We start from the raw sequence: 21,222 nt of genomic DNA on the forward strand, positions 1-21,222 counted from the left end.
CAGTAAGCATATCTCCTCAGAGTCACTTCTTTGTGGCTACTTTTGGGAATGGCAGTCCCTGCTGGACTTCAGTCTGAGAAAGTCATGAACAGAAGCAAAACAAACAGATGGTGATAATTTTGATTCCTATACTAATTTACATAACCAACCCAGTTGTTAAATATTTTGAGTGTTTGGAATGTCACTCCTTACTATAAAAATATTCATTATTATCCCCCAAATACCATTGCTTTTGCCCCCACTTCCCAGCTTTATTGAGATATAATTGACAAATAAACATTGTACATATTTAAAATGTACAAAATGGTGTTTTGATATAGCTCTAAGTTGAGCAGCTGCCTATAGTACATGGGAACTTAGGACATTTAAGATATTAATTCTAACTGCTGTTTATAATATTATTTGGAAGAATCCGATTGGGCAATAGAATATTCTTTAGATCATCCATTTTAAAAGAATGTGTTTTATTATGTAATGTTTGGTATATACAAAAGAATATGTAACATGCAAGTGCATACCAAGTTATAAAGTATGTGAGAAAATATTTGATAAAATAAATATATACCTATGAACCCACCACCCAAGCGAGAACCAGAACATTCTCATTATTATTGCATCTGCCTGTGTTCCTCCCCATCTCATTCTTCTTCCTCACCATAGAGGTAACCACTATTCTGATTTTTGTGTTTGTCATTTTCTTGTTTTTCTAAGATAAATTTTAACCATTTATGTATATAAATTTTTTGCTTATTTTACAATATATTGTACAATATATTGCTTATTAAACAATATATTATTTTTCTTTTTTTTAGCATAATAAAAATGGTATCATACTTCAGGCAAACTTAAGCAACTGTGCTTTTTCAATCAACATGTTTTTAAGATTCATCCATGTAGCCTGTGGCAGTAGGGCCTTTACATTTTCACTGCTGTATTATATTCTACCACATCACTGTACCTCAGATTACTTATCTGTTCTATAGACCTATGTGCACCTCTGCACTTTGTTTTTGCTGTTATGAACAAAGCTGCTCTGAATATCCTCATACATGTCGCCTGAAACAAGTGTTTAGGGCATATGCTAGGAAGGAATGGAATTACTGGTTTATAGGGTATGCAAATACTCAACTTTATCAGATCACACCAAATGTTTCCCAAAGTGGGTATTCAAAAGTACAGAAGTATTTTCATCAACTCGTTTACATCACCTCTTGACATTGGTGGACTTAATTTTCTCCAGTTTACTGACTGTAATATCAGGTCTTATGCAAGAAAAGGCATTGAGATGGACTCTTAACCAGTGTTTCCCCCACTTTCCAATGTCAATGAATGCTTACAGCTCCTTTGGGGATTTATATATACCTAATAAACTTCTACCTCCAGGATTCACCCCTGCTCAGCCTTTTTCTTGTTGGGGAAGAGATGATCCTATCAGGGGTTTAATGAAGAAGCAGCCATTTCAGGGTAACCCGGTGGCTTCTTGAAAGCTCATGAGCGGAGGGGGTTTGGAATGAACGATTTGAAGCAGTATTTTAATTAAGAGATTCAAGCTGTTTCTATTTTCCTAATGACCAGTGCTTGCTCTCATTGTAAATTACATTCCCAGGCAAGATGACAAGGAATCCTTTGGGTGACTTTTTTCCCCTCTCTCTCCTTTTTGATTTTCTGGACTACAAATTAAGACAGGTGGAGTTCCTTCTTACATTTCCCCACTGGGTTTCCTGGGACTTCCCCAGCCCCCAACTGCCTTCTTTTTGCTTCACTGAAGAAGTGAAAAATTGAGGTGATTTTCTAAAATGAATATCTTTATTGATTAGGGGCTGATTCTGACAGCATGTGGCCATCTGTTTAATTGGGTTTCACATCTAAGATGTAACTATACTTAGTAACGTGATTTATGAGAATTTCATTCAGTTCCCATTATCATTTTCTGATTTATGCTGCTTACGTCTGCTTTTGCTTGCAGTGGAGACTTGAGTAGAAAATAGAACAACCTGAAAGTTTTTTTATTTTTTGACAAATCCATGCATTAGTGGAAGCCCTGTGATTTGTGGTGATCTTTCAATGTTAGGTTTCTGTAGGATGCTATAGCTTCTTCTTTTTCTACTCTCGTCAAGCTGGGTAGCAATGTCTTCAGACACAGAGTGTAGTGTGACGTCATAATGACCTAAGTGTGCTGCCCGAGGAGTTATACTCAGGAGCCATTGTAGAAAGTAATTATGTTTGAATTGATAAGGTGGTCAAAGAGGAAAACATGGAGCTAAGGGTATTGGTGCCTAAACTGGTGTTTCCCTAACTTTATAACTATGAAACTGATCTTCCTGCTTTTAGTAGGGGAAGAGTGAGAACCTTGATGGCAGGCTTTGCGTGCCACTGATTTAGTCATATGACCTTGGCCAAGGTATTTCTTCTTCTGACCCCTACTGTCCTCATCTGTCACATGTTGAGGTTACCTAACCCACAGGGTTTTTGGTAAGGATTTAACAAGATGAATTTGAAAAGTGCCAGTACATTGCCAAGGTCAGGGTTTGTGTATCTAAAACTGGCATACTAGTAATCCCCAGGATAGCTAGTCTGTCACACCATAAACAGCAGAATATGAAGGTTTGGGAGGGAAATAGTTTGGATTTTTGCTCTTAAACGATTTTATGAAGTAAAACAATAATTTTGTATGTTCAAAAAAGTCAAACCAATTTGGGAAAGTGTTTGGCAGTTTGTTGATATCTCCTATTACCCAGAAATTCCACTCTTGATAAAATAAATGGATCCTTATGCCCACCAAAAGATATCGACAGGAATGTTCATAGCAGCTTTATTCATAATAGCAAAAACCTGGAAAGAGCCTAAGGTCAATCAACAGAACAGTAGGTACATAAATTGTGGCATACAGTGGAATGATACACAGTAGTCGATGAAAAAGAACAAACTGCTCTATGCTACAGTCTGTAAGAGTGACTTAATGCTTAGCGAAACACTGCACGGTTCCATTCCTACGAAGTTCAGCAACAGGCAAACGAATCTAAGTGATCTAAGTGATAGAAGTTAAAGTAAATGGCAACCCTTTTTGGGGATAGTGACTGGGTAGCGGCCCAGGAAACATCTTGATCTGGGAGGTGATGGCATAGGTGATATGTCTGTAAAAACCTCGTTATCTTCCTGTTAAAATCTGTGCCTTTACTGCATGACTATAATACCTCAGCATAAATAGCAACACTTCCATTCCCCCAGTAAACATTTTTGGAACAGCTTATAGCATGTATAGACATTCTGGGCTTATAGTAGCTTACCTCAGGCCAAGCCTCCAGATGTGTAAACCAGAGATCGGCAAACTTTTTCTGTGAAGGGCCAGATTGTAAACATTTTTGGCTTTGCAAGTCATTGAGTCTCTGTTGCCAATCCTCCACTTCATCGTGGCAGCCATAGACAATTCAGAAACAAATGAGCATGGCTGTGTTGTCGTAAAACTATTTACACGTGCTGAAGTTTGGCAACCCCTGGGGTAGAGCACGGTGACGGGATGGGCTCCAGTGAGCCTTAAAGAGTGTTCTGACGCAAACTGCTTTGGATCTAGTCAGATGGTGGTAACCAGGGGTGGAGGAATGGTAGTGAAGAGCTTATATTTGGTATTCATTTCTAATAATGTGGACCGGGGCTTTAGAATAAAATGTATTTCACTTATTCAGTAGCAATGTGCATCTGAAAAATGCTTCATTTCAATATTCATTTTAATCTTCACACATCTCAAATCATATTAATAATTATTTTAAGCAAATAAAACCTCGGCTTGAAAACAAGCAAGGCCTAAGGGCTAAAACCAATGATTTTATTATCTTTGCTGTTATACACGAGGGATTTTGTTGTCCCAGTTTAATCACAGATATTCTGCTAAGGAAGATAAGCTTTCGTCCAGAGGCCGGGCTTATATTAGCATCAGACTATCACATTAATACTGAAATCAAACATAGATCTGTTTTGCTGTTAAGGAAATAACTGTGTTTCAAACTGGGAGAACTCCTTTCTTGACTGACTCCTCCAGAAACCATAACATAGAAGCCGGGTTAGCAGATACTCACACACCTGCGGCCTCTACTGGAATTTAAAGAAATTAAATCCCTGAGCCCACTTGCCAGTCTGGGGACAATTTGGGAATAGTGTTCCGTAGTTTTGGAGCTAGAAGGGAGGAAACTTAAGTGGTCACCTAATCAAACTTCTCATTATCTGGAAGAGATCCTGACACTCAGCACTTCTTAGTTTTTCTTTCCACTTGTTCACTTAACATTGATGGAGCCCCCAGTGATTTTCACTCCCTGGTAGTCATACTCCTGTGTTGGCCAGTCCAACACTGAATAAGACTGACCTACATAACTAACAATATACTGTGGAAATGACGGAGTGTGACTTCCGAGGCTAGGTCATAAAAGACACATGTGGCTTCTGCCTTGCTTTCTTGGACTGATCAGTCTGGGGAAGCCAGCAACCATGTCATGAGGGCACTCAGGAAGCTGGTGGAGAGGGCCACACGTGAAGGCCCTGAGGCCTCCTGCCCCTCACCAGCACCACGTGAGTGCGCCATCTTGGAAGCAGATCTTCTAGTCCAGCCAAGTCTTCAGATGAAGGCAGCCCAGGCTTACGTCTTGACAGTAACCTCATGAGAGACCCTGAGACAGACCACCCAAATAAGCTGTTTCCAAATTCCTGACCCAGAGAAACTGTGAGATACTAATCTTAATTGTTTAGAACCACTATGCTTCGGGATACTTTGCTACATAGCAAGAGATAACTAATACAGATATTATGATTTGCCAGGTACTCTTTCGTGCCAAGATGTATAACATGGCATGATGTAGTGCTCAAGAGTGTGGGCTTTGATTTTGAATCTTGGCTTGGCCTCTAATAGCTTGTAATCTTGGGCAAGTTACTTAATGTTTTTAGACCTCAGATTAATTATTTGTAAAATGGAGATAATAGGAGTGACTATCCTATAGGCGTTCATGAATATTAAAAGGAGAAAATGTATATAAAGTGCTTAGAAGAGAGACTGGTTTGTAGTCGGTACTCAATAAATCTTAGCTATTAAGAGTCCTGGCTTTTGAGGAGTTGGGAGAGACAGACTTGTTCCCAGCCATTTCTAAGACATTGTGATGAGTGCCACAGAAGGGTGTGAGTGCATCCTGGGAGCTGTTGAGGAGGAGTGATTAATCTGGGGGAGTCAAGATTGGCTTCACAGTGAAAGTGCTATTTGGGAAGAAATAGAAATGAGAAAGACATTCTCTAGCCAATGAAGGGAGCTTGGGACATACACGAAGGAGGACTGGCTGGCACAGAGGCAACAGACACTGCTGGGCATGGCACTGAGTGGGGGGTGGGTGGTATTTGAGAAGTGCCATAAGCTACCTTATTTACATTAAACAGAATATTTACATGTATTCTCCAGAAAGGTTTTGCTTCACAAGCTGTGCTGAGATTTAAAAAGTTGTGTTAAGCGAGCTGGAATTAAGTCATGAACAAGATTTGAACAGTTTGCCAAACTGCCAGATGATGAACTTAGCAAGGTTGTGAGACACCTGTTACAGCTATTTTAAGACTTCTTGTCCTGGTCTAGTCGAGGACTCTGGAGGCCCTAATACAGCCCCCACACCCCACCCCATCTCTGAGGCTTGACCAAGGGCGCAGCTAAGAATGACATTCTGGGTAGTGCCACCGGAGGTCAAAGGTGCCCTCCAGTGGGAAGCCCTGCAACATCATGGCCTTGCTGTTACTGCGGTGAGTCCCAGGACCAGTGCCTGGAGGGACACATTGGCCACCTTCAGGGCATTCCTGAAAACATACTCGTGGGGCAGGACAAATGCTGTTTCCAGACACAGAGGATGGGACAGGATTGCTGCAGGCCTGGTAGCAGAAAGCACAGAATGATTACCAGGGTCAATCCTATTAAAGAGGTGGGGTGTGAGTGGGACCCTCACTGGGAGCAACCTGGCTGTGAGCCAGAGAGAGGAGAGCATCAGGAAGCCAGGAAGGAGCCATGGTAGCAGGAGACAGGAAGCCACGGAGCAGGGTCACCAATTTATCTTGACGGTCATAATCTCACTCGTCTCCCCTTGAAAAATATCAATTGTCTTTGACCTTTATTATAAAAGTAGTTCATATTTATTGTAGAAAATCTAGAAAATTCCTAGAATAAGCTGAAAAATTCTTGTAGTTAATATCATTTAAAACGAGCCACAGCCAATAATTTTGTTGACTGTCCCTTAAACTTAATTTTTACCTATACATATTTTAAAATTTATTACACATTCTTCTATGTCATCACGCATAGTATTGCACTGAATCACAAAGCACCTTAATTTAATTTCCTACCAATAGACATTAAGGCTTTCTCACTATTGTAAAAAAAAAAAACCAAAACTGTGTTGTAAGTTTTATGGCTAAGTTTTTGTGCAAAACAGAATATTTGTTTAGGGGAAATGCCTAGATGTGGAGGACTTGCTGAGTCAAATGGTATGCCCAGCTTAAGGGTTGTAAAGTAACATCTTACCCAACTTCTCTTGAGGGAAGTGGTACCGGTTTATATTCCCACCAACAGTAGGTGAAATATGCATGGTAATGGTGCTGCTGTTGGAGGAGATGAATAAAGAGACAAAGTGTTTTTGTCTAGTTGATATGGGGGAAAATGTTAGTCACATTTTCATTCTTGAGACCATTATCTCATACCCAGACAGGGGTCAGTGAACCTGTTCAAGCATTTGTTGAGCATTTGCTGTGTTCCCAGGCCTGCCTGAACATCACTGCCTTTTGTGTGTCAGTTTTGAATACCTGGGACAGCATTGGTGTGTATGAGAGGATCTGATGGACTATCAATAGAATATGAGATACTGAGCTCCATAGTGGGAGGAAATCTGCGTTTTCTCTGCCAGATGTTGAACTATAGCAGCGGTTCTCGAAGTATGGTCCCAGAGCAGCAGAAGCCACAGTCTAAAGCATCAAAAGCTCCCCAAATGATTCTAATACAAAAAGAAGTTCTAGGTCCCACCCCTGACCTACCTAATCAGAAACTTTGAGAGATGGGCTCCACAGTTTATGTTTTAAGAAGATTTTAACCATGAAACATCTGCTGGATGCTGAAGTTTGAGAAACACTGAGCTATAAAGATGTAGCAAGTGTGAAAAGGTCAGACTTGGTTGGGTAAAGGTAAGGGGACTAACCTGTCCTGGTTTTCCTGGGACTGTCCCAGTTTTAGCACTGGAAGTTCTGCATTCCAGGGGCCAACAGGCATGGTTGGTCACCCTGGTAAAGGAGATGCTCTTTGTTGCAGCCTAAAGGTAACTATGGCAGAAAAAGAATAGAAGAACAAGAAGAGAAAGTTTCAAGATGGAGGACACATTTTTGAAGCTCCTTTCTGTTTGTCAGTTCTAGGCTGATGATACGGTGGCAGGAGGTTACCTGCAGGAAGCCAACAGATGGCTAAGGCATCTTGCCGAATCCCTTGACATGAGTCACAGCTGTTAGTACTTGATACTTTCTGGAAAGGGGAACGTTGGCATTCACCAAACTGCCGCAAGATGCCAAATGGAAAAAAAAAGCCACTATTAATCTTAGCAGTGATGACAATGAAATCCTTTGCAGCAAAAAAACGTAACCAAAAGTGATTTGTAATTGCACCCATTTCCATGTCCCAACTGATAGCCCCCTAGATTCTAGAAGAATGGTACCAGCTTATCTGATTACAAGAACTAATCCTGAATAATATGTAACACTCATTCCCCCTCAGAGTGAGCCTTCATTCTGGATTTTCCAAAGCAGTTGCAATTAAAGCTATTTTTATCCTTTTGTACAATCATAATTTATAAGCTATGTAACGTTTCAGTTTTGAAAGTATAGTCTGCAAAATTATACTAAAAATATCTAATCATATGTTGCAAGCACAGTGTTGAGGAGCGGTGAAGAAGAAAATGAGACCAGAGGACTGATTTATATACATCAGTTTAGTTAAATATAAGCCATTCCTTATTTTTCCTAAACCAGGAATTCTGAGTTTCTTTGCATATTAGAATCACTTGGGGAGCTTTTGAAACAACCTGAATGTTTCTGGGCTCCATCCCAGAGACTGTGGCTTCACAGGTCTGGGACAGGGACTTGGACATGAGTATACATTTTTTAAAAGCTTCCCAAGGATTCTAGTGAGAATTGTTATCCTGACGTAAACCACTAGGTCCCACTGGCACGCACCCACATAACCTGGGGGGCCTGTTGAAAACTGTGGACCCCACTCCCAGAGATCCTGATTCAGCAGGTCTGTGGTGGGGCCCAATACATTATCTGCATCTCTAACAAGTGCCCCAGTGGTGGTGCTGCTGCTGCACCAGGACCACACTCTCAGAACCAGTGTCCTGAGCTCCTGGACCCTCCCTGCCTCAAACCCCACCTGCTCTTGCAAACCATCTCTTTTTCCCAGTTATGCAGGCATGTGTATAAGCAGCCCATCTCCCCAAACACCTCTGTACATCTGCTCCTGTGTATCCAGTATTTTCTTCACTAAGGTTAAAACATATTTCACTTAAAACGTACGCTTCAGAAAGCCTTAGTATCACTTCACCTCACCTCTTTAGAGCTGGCAAATTAGAATTTTTCTGGTTACATCCTTTTTCCTTCACTACATGATAGATTCTTTGAGAATGTTTCTATGTTCAAAGCTTACCTGTGTGGCCTGGAACATCATAGGTGCTCAGTACATGTCAGAGGTCAATGATTATGTATAGACATTGTATCATCATACCCACACCCAGCTATTCCCAGTAGTTTTTATAATGGTGTTTAAATGTGTTAACATCTCCAAAATTAGGGTCATAAAATGTGTTCACTTTGTGAGCTTTGGAACTAGGAGCTATTGCACAGGACAAGTTAAATAAATAAGTCAGTAGAAGTAACTATAAGTGAATCTAAGAAGTATAATAATATTACTAAGATGGGACATGAGCAGTAAGCCCTGAAATGTGGACCTGGATTAGTTCAGTAATAGAAGTATACACGTAGGACTTTTGAGAACAACTGTCGTAACATGTGCTAGAATAAAGCTACATCAATACACCAATCCATGCAAAAAGGCCATGCATGCTATTATTTGAAAAAACTAATAATATAATACAATGGATTTGTACAGACAACCTCTTAGCAAGAATATCACAAATACTCACAGGGAAAGAAAACAGACACAGATACACACTTGATGGAAGACCCAAGTATATGTCTGGAGAAAGTGGCTACAGCAAATATGGAAAGGGATTTAACTGAACAGTTGAGTGCGTACTTTGGCCCACACATTGTCAGGCCCGTTGGATTCTCCTTTAGAACTTCCCCTCAGTCACCTGCTTTGGGACGGAACTTTTACTTTGTCATTTGCCCCTGAGCTGTGCCACTTCTGCCCCAGAGGCTGCTGGATCCTAACTGAACAAATTAAAAAATGCTAATTCCCTCAAAGGAGTAAACAGAGGTTGAATTTAAGAATAAACTGTTCCCAAATTTAGGTGAATTTGAGTTGCCTGGCATTGTAGTAGTAAGTTGACAAAAGTTTGCTGTAGAGAAAGGGAAAATAACAGGTGCGCTAGGCTTAGAAGATTGGCAGGGAAAGTCGGAGGTGTATCGTTTGTAAATCTGACCAAACATGGAAACCACAGGAAAAGATGTGTGAGTCCGAGTATAGTTGTCTTAAAAGAATCACCATTTGTAAGTGTCAGTTTAAAAAAAAACTCCGAATTTCCAAATAACCTAAAGCCTTTGGAAGGTAATACTTTCAAAATATTTGTTATGATACTTTCCCTGAACCACACACTTAGGGTATGGAACTTGCAATTAATGTGGCAGTTAATGAAAGCATACAAAGTATGTAGGGAAAGGAGATTATACTTGTTCAATATCGTTAGGACCAAAGGACCTTGATCTAAATCAGTGTTTTGTCTGATTTTCTCTTTTCAGCATATGCCCCAACCATAGAAAGGGAGACTACCCTACTTTTCTTCCTTGGCAGTGGAGAGGGCTAAGAGGACCCGGGGATGATAGAACTCGCACAGAGCTGGGCAGGGCTTTTCATCTGGTTGATATCTGCTTTCTGATTGAGAGTTTATTGGAAAAAAATGTGCTGACCTCAAAACTACAGTAGTTCTGCCATGAATGCAAGAGAATGGAACCCACATGTCTGTAATCTGGAAGGAAAATGAAAACCAGAACTTGGATAGTTGAACATACTCCTGTTCGTGTATTGAATATGGAAACTTGAAGAAGTAGCACACTGGTGGCAGTAATAATATCATGTAACGTGTTAGACTTTGGCCATCAAGATGTGCTCATAGTTATAGGTCAGGCTTAGCCCCCCTCACCCCCCTGAATTTCACCCTGTGCAGATTCCAATCACTCAACAAATATTTATTGAGTGCTTACCATTGCCAGGTATTGTTCTAGCTCTGGAGGTACAGCAGTGACAGAAGAGTAAAAATAAATAAAAATCCCTTTTGTGGTAGAGCTTTTATTCTAGTTGGGGAAAGAATGTATATCTGTGCCTTGCTTTATTCCAGCAACACTGGTTTTGTGATTTTTCCATGCTAGAGTGGTAGGACCTACCTCTTCGTTTTCTTTTGTTGTATAGCAGCCCATACAATGATTATGCCATAATTAAGTCATTCCGTTCCTGTTGGATGTTTGGTTTGTTGCACACTGTTTTCAATTACAGCAGCGCAGCAGTGATCACATTAGGCATGCCTGCACAGTGCGCATGAGCCAATGATTGGGCAGTAGTTCTTCAAGTGTGGGTCCCAGACCAGCAGTGGCAGCATCACTGGGGAACTTGGTAAAGATGCAAATTCTTAGCATCCTCCCCAGACCTACTGACTCAGAAACTCCGGGTGGGGCTCAGCAGTCTGTATTTCAATAAGTGCTCCAGGGGATTCTGATGCATGATAGAATTTGAGGACCACTGGCAGGAATGTGTGTGTCTATATATACACATTGGTGCATACCTGTACATACACAGTCAGCTCTGCTATAACACAACATGTATTCCTAAACGTCACTGTGCTCTGCAGAGTTGTGTAATAAAGGCACAACGCTTATGAGACAAATGGGATTAGGGACACAATAGTCAAAAACGTTATCCGTGACACATGAAAACAAAATGTAGGAGCCTAACAAAAATGACAGCACTGTTCTACACATGTTAAGTGGGTAAAGACATAAATGCTACAGTAAATATGCCGCTTTCCCTTGAAATACCTAACGTTTGCTGGTCAGTCATTGTGTAGTGGTGGAGTGAGGGTTTTTGAAATTGGAAGTTTAAACCCCCGATGTGTGTGGGTGTGGCTTCTAATACTTGTGGGGAACTGAGGTAGCTGGTCCATGTTGGGATGTGTATGTTTTGTGTATTGCTGTGCTGCTCAGTTCATTTGGGTGCAGTTTTCCACTTTCACTTCACATTTGTCTAGACAAAATTGTATATAAGCTAATGTGAAATTCGAGTTATGCCCTGTTTTTGCCCTGAATATACCAATCCCCTTGGAACAAATTTGCCTTTTTAATACAAGTGTTATAGCAGAACCTATACATATATTTACACTTGTATTACAAGTGTAATACAAGTACATGACTGAATGTACTTGTATCCCATACATGACTGAATGTTCGTTTTTTTTTCATTTAATAATATCTCTTAGAGCTTTTTCCATCTCAGCACAGTTACTTGTTTTTAAAAAATGGCCTTTGAAGCATTAAGAGATGGTTCGATTGCTCATCGATATGCTTGCAACAATTTACACTCCTACCAACATACTTCCTACACCCTGGCCGATATTCCCTATTATCAAATTTATTAATTTTTTGCCAGTCTAATAGTTTAATTTCGCTTTCTTTCCTCTTCCTCTCTCCTGTCTAATATGTAAGTATGTGTATGTATATGTATGTGTACACACACACACACGCACACATACACGTGGTGAGGCAATGCTGAAATGCGGAAAAGGAGGGAAGAAAATGCATTTGCAACAAAACTTAAGAAAAGCCTATTAAAAACCGAGAGAGAAAGAAAAAGAATTCCCTTTCCATTTATTTAGTTATTTTTTACACCTACTTTTGCGAAATTCAGCTTATCTACTTTGTAAGATACTGAGTTGGCCCTGTTGGGATTCAATACATCACTCTAGTTGGTTGACACCTCCAGAAATCAGCTTAAACTGTTAATCCATTCACTTCAGCAAACAGTCCTAAGGGCATCACATTCTTCTTTTGACTGGTGTTGGTTCCATGGCTCCGTGGGGCTGAGCAGATACAGCTGATTGGGGAGTGTGACAGCTGCAGCCTGCGCATCTCGGGCCTCTCACAGCCAAAGCAGCAGAAACGGAGGCTCATGCAGGTGTCAGATGTTTTCCCGTAAAGAGGTTGGCAGTGGAGAGAGATGCTTCCAGCTGGGCACATTACCAAGCAGGAAAGTCATAATGGTTTAATAATTAAATCACATTGGTTTATGATCATTGTTCTTATTAGGAGATATCATTGCTTTTTGATGATCTATTGTGTGAGATGGAATTTTCACATAAACACTGTGATTTGCATATATATGTAATATATATATTTGCATATTTATCTCCAAGTCAGAATGACTTCCTAAAAGTAATCGCTACAAAAGAGAATGGAATATTGATGTAAAGATGCCAAAGATACTTAAGGAGTTTTAGACATTATGGGGATTAATGTGACCTTGTCCCTTCAAAGTCAGATGCATTTTCCCTCATGTGTAAGTAGCAGGAAGAGAGAACTACTAGCTGGATCCATTTCTGTTTTGCAATTAGGTTTTTGTACCAAATCTCCAACTGTGTTATTATTAAGAAAATATAAACAATATATATACACTTGTATAGATTTAACGTTTCACTTCTAAATTAAGAACTTGCTTTCCTGTCCTCACTTCACCTCCTAGTGTTCAGTCATGGAGGGGAGGTAGAAAGGAAGTTGAGAGGCAGAGAGGGAAGAGAAAACATTTTAAGTCACAAAAGACCTTTCAGTCTCAAGGGGCCTTGAGCAGTGGCCCTGGTGAGGGCAAAGAGAGGGTGGAAGGCCTCTCTGTCCCTGTCTCTCTTGTTAGTATTCTTTGCATTCCCAGTTGTGATGACTTGTTAAGGACAGCTCCTAGGATCAAGCCAGGCCGCAGAATTTAGTGATGAGCTGCACGAGCAAAGCGAAGCATTTCTCCCACTTCTCTGCACCCAGGGCCAGCTACATAATTTGTGGGGCCTGGTACAAAATGAAAATATGGGGAACCCCTGTTTGGAAAGCAGGAAAAAGTGCTGTTACAGGTGCTAAAATAGAAAGCTTTGTCCTGTTTTCCACAGCCTCTCTTTCTCTAGACTTGTTATGGTAATTTTTTTATTTGCTATTTAATGCCATTGTAAGTTGTAAGAAAAATTAAAATTTTAAATCAGCACAGTTTTATTGTTTATCTCTATATTATGCAATGCCAGTTTTAAAAGCAAACATAAAAGCTTTTAACGTGTATGTGGAATCACCAAAATTATACAGTTTGTATTTTGTAGCTTGTACATGCATATGTACTTTTTCTTACTAGAGCAGTGGAAACACTGCACAAAATGAACTCAGCTGTTTTTATTTCACTTCCTAATACATGTATGTTCTGCTAATGCTGCCTACCTTCAGCTTACTGCTGAGTAAAGGAGGACTGAAAGGAAAAGAAACTGTGCATTTCCCTGTTTTTCCCTTTCCTTCTGTGTCGTCCTTTTTGGCATATGTGGTTGGCTGATACAGGGAAGTCAGAGGAGGAAGAAAGAGTAGGACAGGCTTCCTTGGTCATTTGTGTTTCTTAGAATGCCATTGCCTGCTTTTGGTGATCGAAGAAAATTCTGGTTCCAGTGGAAAGAACCCTCTCGGGGCTGTCAAGAGTCCCCACCTACTCAGTCCTAGATGTAACATGCTTACCTTGTACTCTCTTTGAGGCCCACTGGGCTCCCATGCTTTGTGGGTCTACTGGCGTTCTGTGCTCCTGGGACACGTCATGAATGCTGTATGTGAGTGGGGCACCTAGGAACCTCAAGCATGCATATGGCTCCTTTGCTCACATGCATGCTTCCATATTCCCTTAGATTCCACTTAACAAAATCACATGCAAAGCCAAAAGTATTAAGAGTTTCAAGACAGGGATAGCAGAGGATTAAATCATGTTCAGGGTCCTTCTTCATGGGAGTCCTGTGTGACTGCATAAGTTGTGTGTCTGTGAAGCTGGCCCCTTTCGTATCAGGGAAGCTACTGGACAGCTGGAGGCCTCCTGCGCATGCTGTGTATGAAGGAACCCAGTTTACAGCAGGCTGGGCACTACCAGTGGTGTATCCATGCAAGATAGTTTCCTTGAAACTGATGTAATACACGTATTTCAAACTCAGTAGAATTAATAACATCCTAGAGACAGTTGGATCTCTTAGAGGGCCCCCAAGCTACGTGAGAAATACCTTTCAGATGGGCCTTTGAAACTTTAAGGCTAAAGCTGGCATTATTGAATTAATCTCCATGTCCCTTATGATTTTTTTTTTTTGCCTTTCTTCCAGGATTTCCCGCAGGAGAGCTCCAGAAGCCTTTCTTTTGGGGAACAGAGTATCCTCGGTAAGTAAAATTAGTAAAGAAACCAGTTGTTGACAATTAACAAAGAACATGCTGCTTTGGTAGAGAAAAAATATAAAGTCAGGGAAACAAAGCCCATGATTGTTCAGCACAAAGAGAGAGCATGGAACTTGCCATGACTTGGCCCTGCTCCCAGCATTTTAAGTATTTGTTTTCTGGTTCTTATGACCAAGGTACTACTGCACAAGAAAGCCAACTTATACACAAGTAACTTACATTTTTATGCATTTATTCACTTATGCATTGACTCCTACTGAAAACATTTGGACCTTGAAGGATTCTTGGGATTTGAGTTGATGGTAGTGACTGTAAAACCATTCCAGATGGAAGAAATAATGTGAGGAAAGGAAAGAAAAGCACTCACAGACTACCAAAGAGTCTAGTTTGGCTGGTCCAAATGGTATATGATAGGAAAAGAAGTCTGTAAAAAAGGTTGATGTTTGATATTGGAGGCTCTGAGTGCTAGCTAAGGAGCCCAGACATTAATAAGCGGTAGAAAATGTTGATGCTTTTGAACAAGTAAACATAATCAGATTTGTCTTTAGAAATATGTCCTTGGATAGCTATACAATAGGTCAAAAATTGACAGTGTCTAGAGTTAGGGATATCCGCTTCAAGGCCATTAATACCAACAGATTGTAGACTTACCTAATTCAGAATTTCAATATATAAGGGAAGTTCTGACAATATACATCATCTATAATATCACCACTTTTATTATGTATTGTTGTTTGCTCTGGTACTTTAATGCACAGAAAATTTAGTGTTGATTTTAGAAGTTTAGTCCACTTGTCTTTTGGAGTAGATAAATGGCAATTTCAGTATGAAAATATAGATGAAAAAGATAGGGGATTACACACACATACAAATAAGAGAAACACAGCAGCAGTATTTTGATTTGGGCTTCCCCAGAAGCACACCCTGTATCAAGGATTCAAGTGTAAGTAGTTTTTTTGGGAGGTGATACCAGGCAACACCAACAGGGAAGTGGGGAAGTAAGACAGGGAGGGAAGGAAGCCAATAAATTGTGTTGTATGAGTTTTCTTTGGGTGCCATAATGAATTATCACAAATTTGGTGGCTTCAAACAATGTACATCAGTTAGCTTACAGTTCTGTAGGACAGAAGTCCAACCTGGGTCTCACAGGGCTAAACACAAGGTGTTGGCAGGGCTGCATTTCTTTCTGGAAGGTCTAGGGCAGCATCTATTTCCTTGTTTTTTCCAGCTTCTAGAGATGGCCCACGTTCCTTGGCTCACGGCCCTTTTCCTCCATCCTGCAAACTAGCAAAGTTGCATTTCTCTGACCATTCATCCCTAGTGATATCACCTTCTGATATCACTCCTCTTCTGCCTTCTCCTCCACCTTTAGGGACCATGGTGATTAGTTACACCTGGGTAATCCAGGGTAATCTCCCTATTTTAAGCTCTGCCAGTTGGCAGCCTTAATTTCCCTTTACCACATAATAACAGCTTTACCACATCGTCACAGCTTCCAGGGACTAGCACGCAGACATCTTTTGGGGGCCAGTATTGGACCTACCATATGTGTGTTACAAAGCCAGTTATCACTGTGGGCAACTGTGGCCCAGTCCTGTTAGAGAATGCTTCAGGGGCAAGGGAACTGTGGTATTTACCCTCCAACTCACCCTCCTTCATGGATTGAGGGCTGCTAGCAGGTGTATGAATTCCCTGGCATTGCCCAGTCTAGGCCAAGAGGGCTCTGGTGGCCAGAGAAAGTCCTCAGTTAACTAGTTTCAGGTGCTTGCAGTTAGAAGCTGTTGGATTGGTGTCCTCAAAAATGGTGAGTGCAGAGCAGATTCCGTGTATTCAGGGCGTTTCGACATTGTTCAGCTAGAGAGTACACTAGCAAGCACCGATAAAGCCTACTGTAGGGAAGCACCATTGTTAGCAGAAAAGAAAAAACTCTCAGTTTGTATCAATCATAATCCATTAATATCATCCCACGCTTTAGATGCATAGTTTTCATTAGTGTTCAAATATTTGGAATCAATTTTTCCCATTGTTAAGATTAGACATTTATATGTATTGCCATAAAATTAAAGGTTTAAGCTAAATATTCTCTCAGTTCCCTTCAAATGGAAAGTCATAGAATTTTTTTATTCTGCTTATCATTAGCAATTTAACTACTTCTGTTATTGTGGTTATATACCTGGAGACTTGGAACTAGTGTGCTTAGGCTTTGAAGTTATTGATTTGATGAACTTGTTTATTGGGTCCATGAGCATGGGCTTCTGATATAAAGGTCAAAATCATAGAAACTTAGGAAATACTAATATCTATTAGTTCAACTTTATGCTGAGCCATAGTTGACACTTGAGTGGGAGAGAGATTTGAGTTTTTCTCCTAAAATGTTCTAAGTCCTCACTGAAGCCACCCATCCTCTATTAAAGTAGCTGCTCAATGAATAATTAATTATTAAACATCTTTTGGGTACTCAGCATTAGATATACGGAGATCCTGGAAACATGGGAATCACAGTCCAGTGATGGCTTCCATACATCCATCTGTTCTAGATGGGTGGCCTCCCGACCAGCCAGTGTCTATGCTTTTTGCTCACACTGGTCAGTTGAGCCCTCCCTTGAGTGTTGAGTCTAATTACAGGGACATCAATAGGCTGAAGTGTTACCAGAGGAGAGCATCAGGATTGTATATGGCCTGTGTGACCACATATCCTAAAGTGTGTGTTCCATGAAGTAGTTAGAGAGGTAAGTCATCCTCCCCTTGGTTTAGGAGCTTCACAATGCTCAGCAGCATAAGAATTCCCAAGAAGTTCTACGAGAAAGAAACCTATTTAAATGTGTTTCATCCAGAGGTTTCTAACCCCCACCCCCGACCCTTTTCCCTAGTTTGGGGAAATGCTGGTCTAGAATTCATGACAGAAGAAGAAGAGTTGAAAGAACTTGGGAACACTTGAGTGGGAACCTCATAACTGCACATTTTTTAAGGAAAATTCAGGTGGCAGCATGATTTACTGTATTCACGGGGATCAGAGGTTGTTCAGGTAGAGACTGCGCTAACCTAATAGAGGACCTAGGAAAGAGATTCCAGATCAACATTAGAGGGAGCAATTTTATTTAGAGACACCTGAAGAGGGAATGGCCACAACAGAAGGCGGTGAACTCCCAGTTATTAGAAATGCCCAAGGTGAATTCTTAAAATGCTTCGAGTGGGTGTTTGTAGAGGGGACGCATGCCTCTGCTAAGGAATTGAACTCAGTTACCTTAAAGCTTCTGCCAACTTTGGGATGCCTATGAATTCCCACTTCAGGCACAGAATCAGGCATGTTTCAGGCACTCGCCTGATGACAGTCTGAGATCATGGTTGCTCCAGAGAGTATAAAACAGTTGTTTCATTGTTGACAGCAAAACCCTGTGCATGTGTTAAACCCATCAGCTAGAAGAACAAAAGAGAAATTGAGTAGGTGGAAAAATTGTCATCTTCCCCATTTTATTTCTGGAAGGCTAGATTTTTCTCTGCAGGAGTCTTCTTGTTTCTGGCCAGCCAGTCACATTTTAAAAGGCATACACGTTTATTTATTTATTTTTATGGCATGCTAATATAAGTAATGTCCACTGATACAATGGAAGATGTGAGTTTAGTATTGTGAAACATTATCATGCTAAGGCTTACTTCTACAAAATTACTTTTCCTTTGTCTCTTGTCCGAAGGATAGCGATTATGTAACTAAGAATTGGAATTTACCATGGTTCAATCATTTTTTGAATTCGCTATTACCCTTTGCAAATAGGAAGTTCTTTGGAGCAGTCCTTCTTAAGAGATGTTTATTGCAAAGCGGTTCCTATAAGCTTCTATTGTTCATCTCTTAAATTCATCCAGTCAATAGCAATGACCAAGAGTTGTAGAGCACCAAGTACTGTTCTCAGGGCTGTGACACCTGGAAAAATGAAACATTACAGGCCGCAGAGTGACAGCTACTGCTGCAAAAATTAGCACTACGTAAAATTACACGTTGGTCCTGTGCTGCTATGATAGCTCTATGATTGAAATGCATAATTTTACTCTTACTTCTTTAATGAAGGTTTGCAATGATGGAAAAACAGTAGGAAGCATTTTTTCAAATGCAAATTACCTTGCAGGAAAGAAATAACAAAGGAAAGAATTGCCACCAAGGGGAAAAATTAAATCTTACAGCACTTCCTTGGGTATAGTTGAGACAAACAATTAGCATGTTAAGGATCATTATGTCCTGTAATAACATGTTGCTTCAGACTTCCTTCCAGTTACGGGTCCTATCTATTTGCTGGGTGACTTTGATGTCGCATGTCAGGAACCAACTGTGAAATATTTTTAGCGTAATTGCAAAGCTCAGAAAGAATCCTCACAACCAATTTAAGTTTGTTTTTAAGTACACAAAGGATTTTAAGTTGTCAGTAATCCTCATCCACACATTAAATGACTAAAATAAGTTACCTGCAGACATGTCACTTGCATGAAATGGTCAAGTTATCAATTAGTTACTTTCTTACTGTGTACTAGGTCCAGGGAATTTAGCATCGATCAAGTAGATAAGGGTTTGGTCTTCATGGAACTTGTGGTTGAGAGAGATCCCAGACAGGCACGCATGGAAGCCCCCTTAGTCGAGGTCTTCGTATGTCATTCGTGTGCTCTGTTTCAGTTACCTGCTGCTGTGTAATAAAGCTGAGCCGAACAACCACTAGTGGCTCATGATTCTGCACTTTGGGCAGGACTCAGCCCAGACAGCTTGTCTCTGCTCCATGTAATATTGGCTGGGAGAGCCTGACTGGGGCCAGAGGATCTCAGATGGCTTCCTGGTTGGGCTGGCTGGGGTGGCTGGGACCTGGCTGGGCCTCTCTCTTTCTTTAGAAGTCTCTCAACTTTTGGTGTTTCTCTCACTTTGCGTGGCCTCTCTCTCTCTGTCTAGCTGATTAGTTCAACTTCATTACACTGCAGTTGACTTCCAAGGGGAACAAAAAAATGGAAGGAGTGAGGCCTCTTAGGCCTAGGTCCAGAAGTCACACCTAATTTCTTCCACTGCATTCTGTTAGTCACAGCAAGTCCCCAGGCCCAACCAGATTCAAGGGGAAGAAATCGATTGCCTCTGGATGGGAGATGGGGCAGGTGCATTGAGGGCGTGGAATTGTTGGCGGTCACCTTTGTAGGTAATCTACCACATGTTGCTTCAGAGGTGAAGAGAAAGAATATAACACCTTTCCCAAATCTGGTAAAGACTTCACAATCTTTGCTGTTTAGCTGTGAGCTTGTCTGTCACAGAAGCAGAGGAATGGGACTGCCTTTGAGAGCAGAGTGATCCCTTTTAATCTCTGTGCTATGTCTTTTTTATGACTATATTTGGAAAAAATTCAACTTCCAACACTATAGTGATTTTTCAACAGGTTCTCAGATAAAAAATAAATGGTGTGTGTACTGACAGGATCTTTTCAAACCCTGCTGCTGTTTTGGGCATTTAAAAGTATAAACTATAGCCAGAGCCGATACAGAATCATAGAAACCATAGGGCTAGAAGGGGCTTTTGAAAACATCTCTTTCACATCCCTAATTTCACAGTGTAGGGCACTGAGGCCCATACATGGTTGTATGACAATGTTAGAATTTATATTTTCTTTGTTTTTAGAGTTTTTGTTTTTACAGTTTTGTGGGTGTGGTTATTAGGTTGTTATTACCGTGGTTACTAGAAAACAGATTATCATGACTTCTCATTAAAAAAAAAAATTAGAGGACTATGCTCTGAGATGCATGCTTGTAATTTTCCCCGGATTTTATATTTATGCTATAGATCTCTGAGTTACGGCGCTATAGGAGTAATTGTTGGACATGAACTTACACATGGATTTGATAATAATGGTAAGTACTGCTTCACTGCATAAGCGGCTGCTTTTACGATAATGTCGAGTCGATGGATGTTAATTGTTGCTATTATCTTTGCACAGTGGCATCATCATAGATTGAAGATTAGCTAAAGCAGTATGATTGCTGATTCAAAACTTCACCCCATGTCTTGATATGCTGGCTTGCAATAAATAAATAATTGTTCCCATTGGCGATGGGGTACAATGAAAAAAGACCTTGTAATTTCAATAAATTAGCTTTGCATTTAGACCAGCATTGCTGAGGCTGCCACAGTAGGAGTAGCTTTGTCACTTTTCCCCTTTGTCATCTCTTCATTCACCATCTTGGGAAGCTCTCCCTGGAGGTGAGAGCTCCGGCCAGAAGATGATGATGCATGCTGGCAAGTCAGAACTCTGGAGCTTGGCTGACTGGTTCCTTTATACTGTTGTAAAGATTACCCAATGCTTAATCTCTATTTATCTCTATTCTGGCATATATTCAGAATTTTTTTAAAGCTATGCTTTCCTAATAATGCATAATATAGAACATGCTATGTATCCTGATGACGTTTAAGCAAAAGAAAGGAGCAGAATATAACAGAAACTAAAGAAATGATCGCCTTTGAGAATCATCATTTTTAATCAGCACTCCTTTCTCCTCTGACTTCTGAGTATTATTGGTAAGCCACATGCAATCTCCGAAATTGAG

The 21,222-nt window shown here is 40.5% G+C and overlaps 1 protein-coding gene across 1 annotated transcript in view; it reads left to right on the forward strand.

The window, feature by feature from the left end:
* The window catches only part of PHEX (phosphate regulating endopeptidase X-linked), a 184,090-nt gene that overhangs the window by 144,064 nt on the left and 18,804 nt on the right, over positions 1-21,222 (forward strand). Inside the window, exons 16-17 of the mRNA XM_036912825.2 lie at positions 14,592-14,646; positions 20,462-20,529. Of these exons, the coding sequence (XP_036768720.1) occupies positions 14,592-14,646; positions 20,462-20,529 (123 nt within the window). The remainder of the gene's footprint in view (positions 1-14,591; positions 14,647-20,461; positions 20,530-21,222) is intronic.

This window comes from Manis pentadactyla, chromosome X (genome assembly GCF_030020395.1).
Source record: "Manis pentadactyla isolate mManPen7 chromosome X, mManPen7.hap1, whole genome shotgun sequence".
In the NCBI taxonomy this organism is placed as follows: domain Eukaryota; kingdom Metazoa; phylum Chordata; class Mammalia; order Pholidota; family Manidae; genus Manis; species Manis pentadactyla.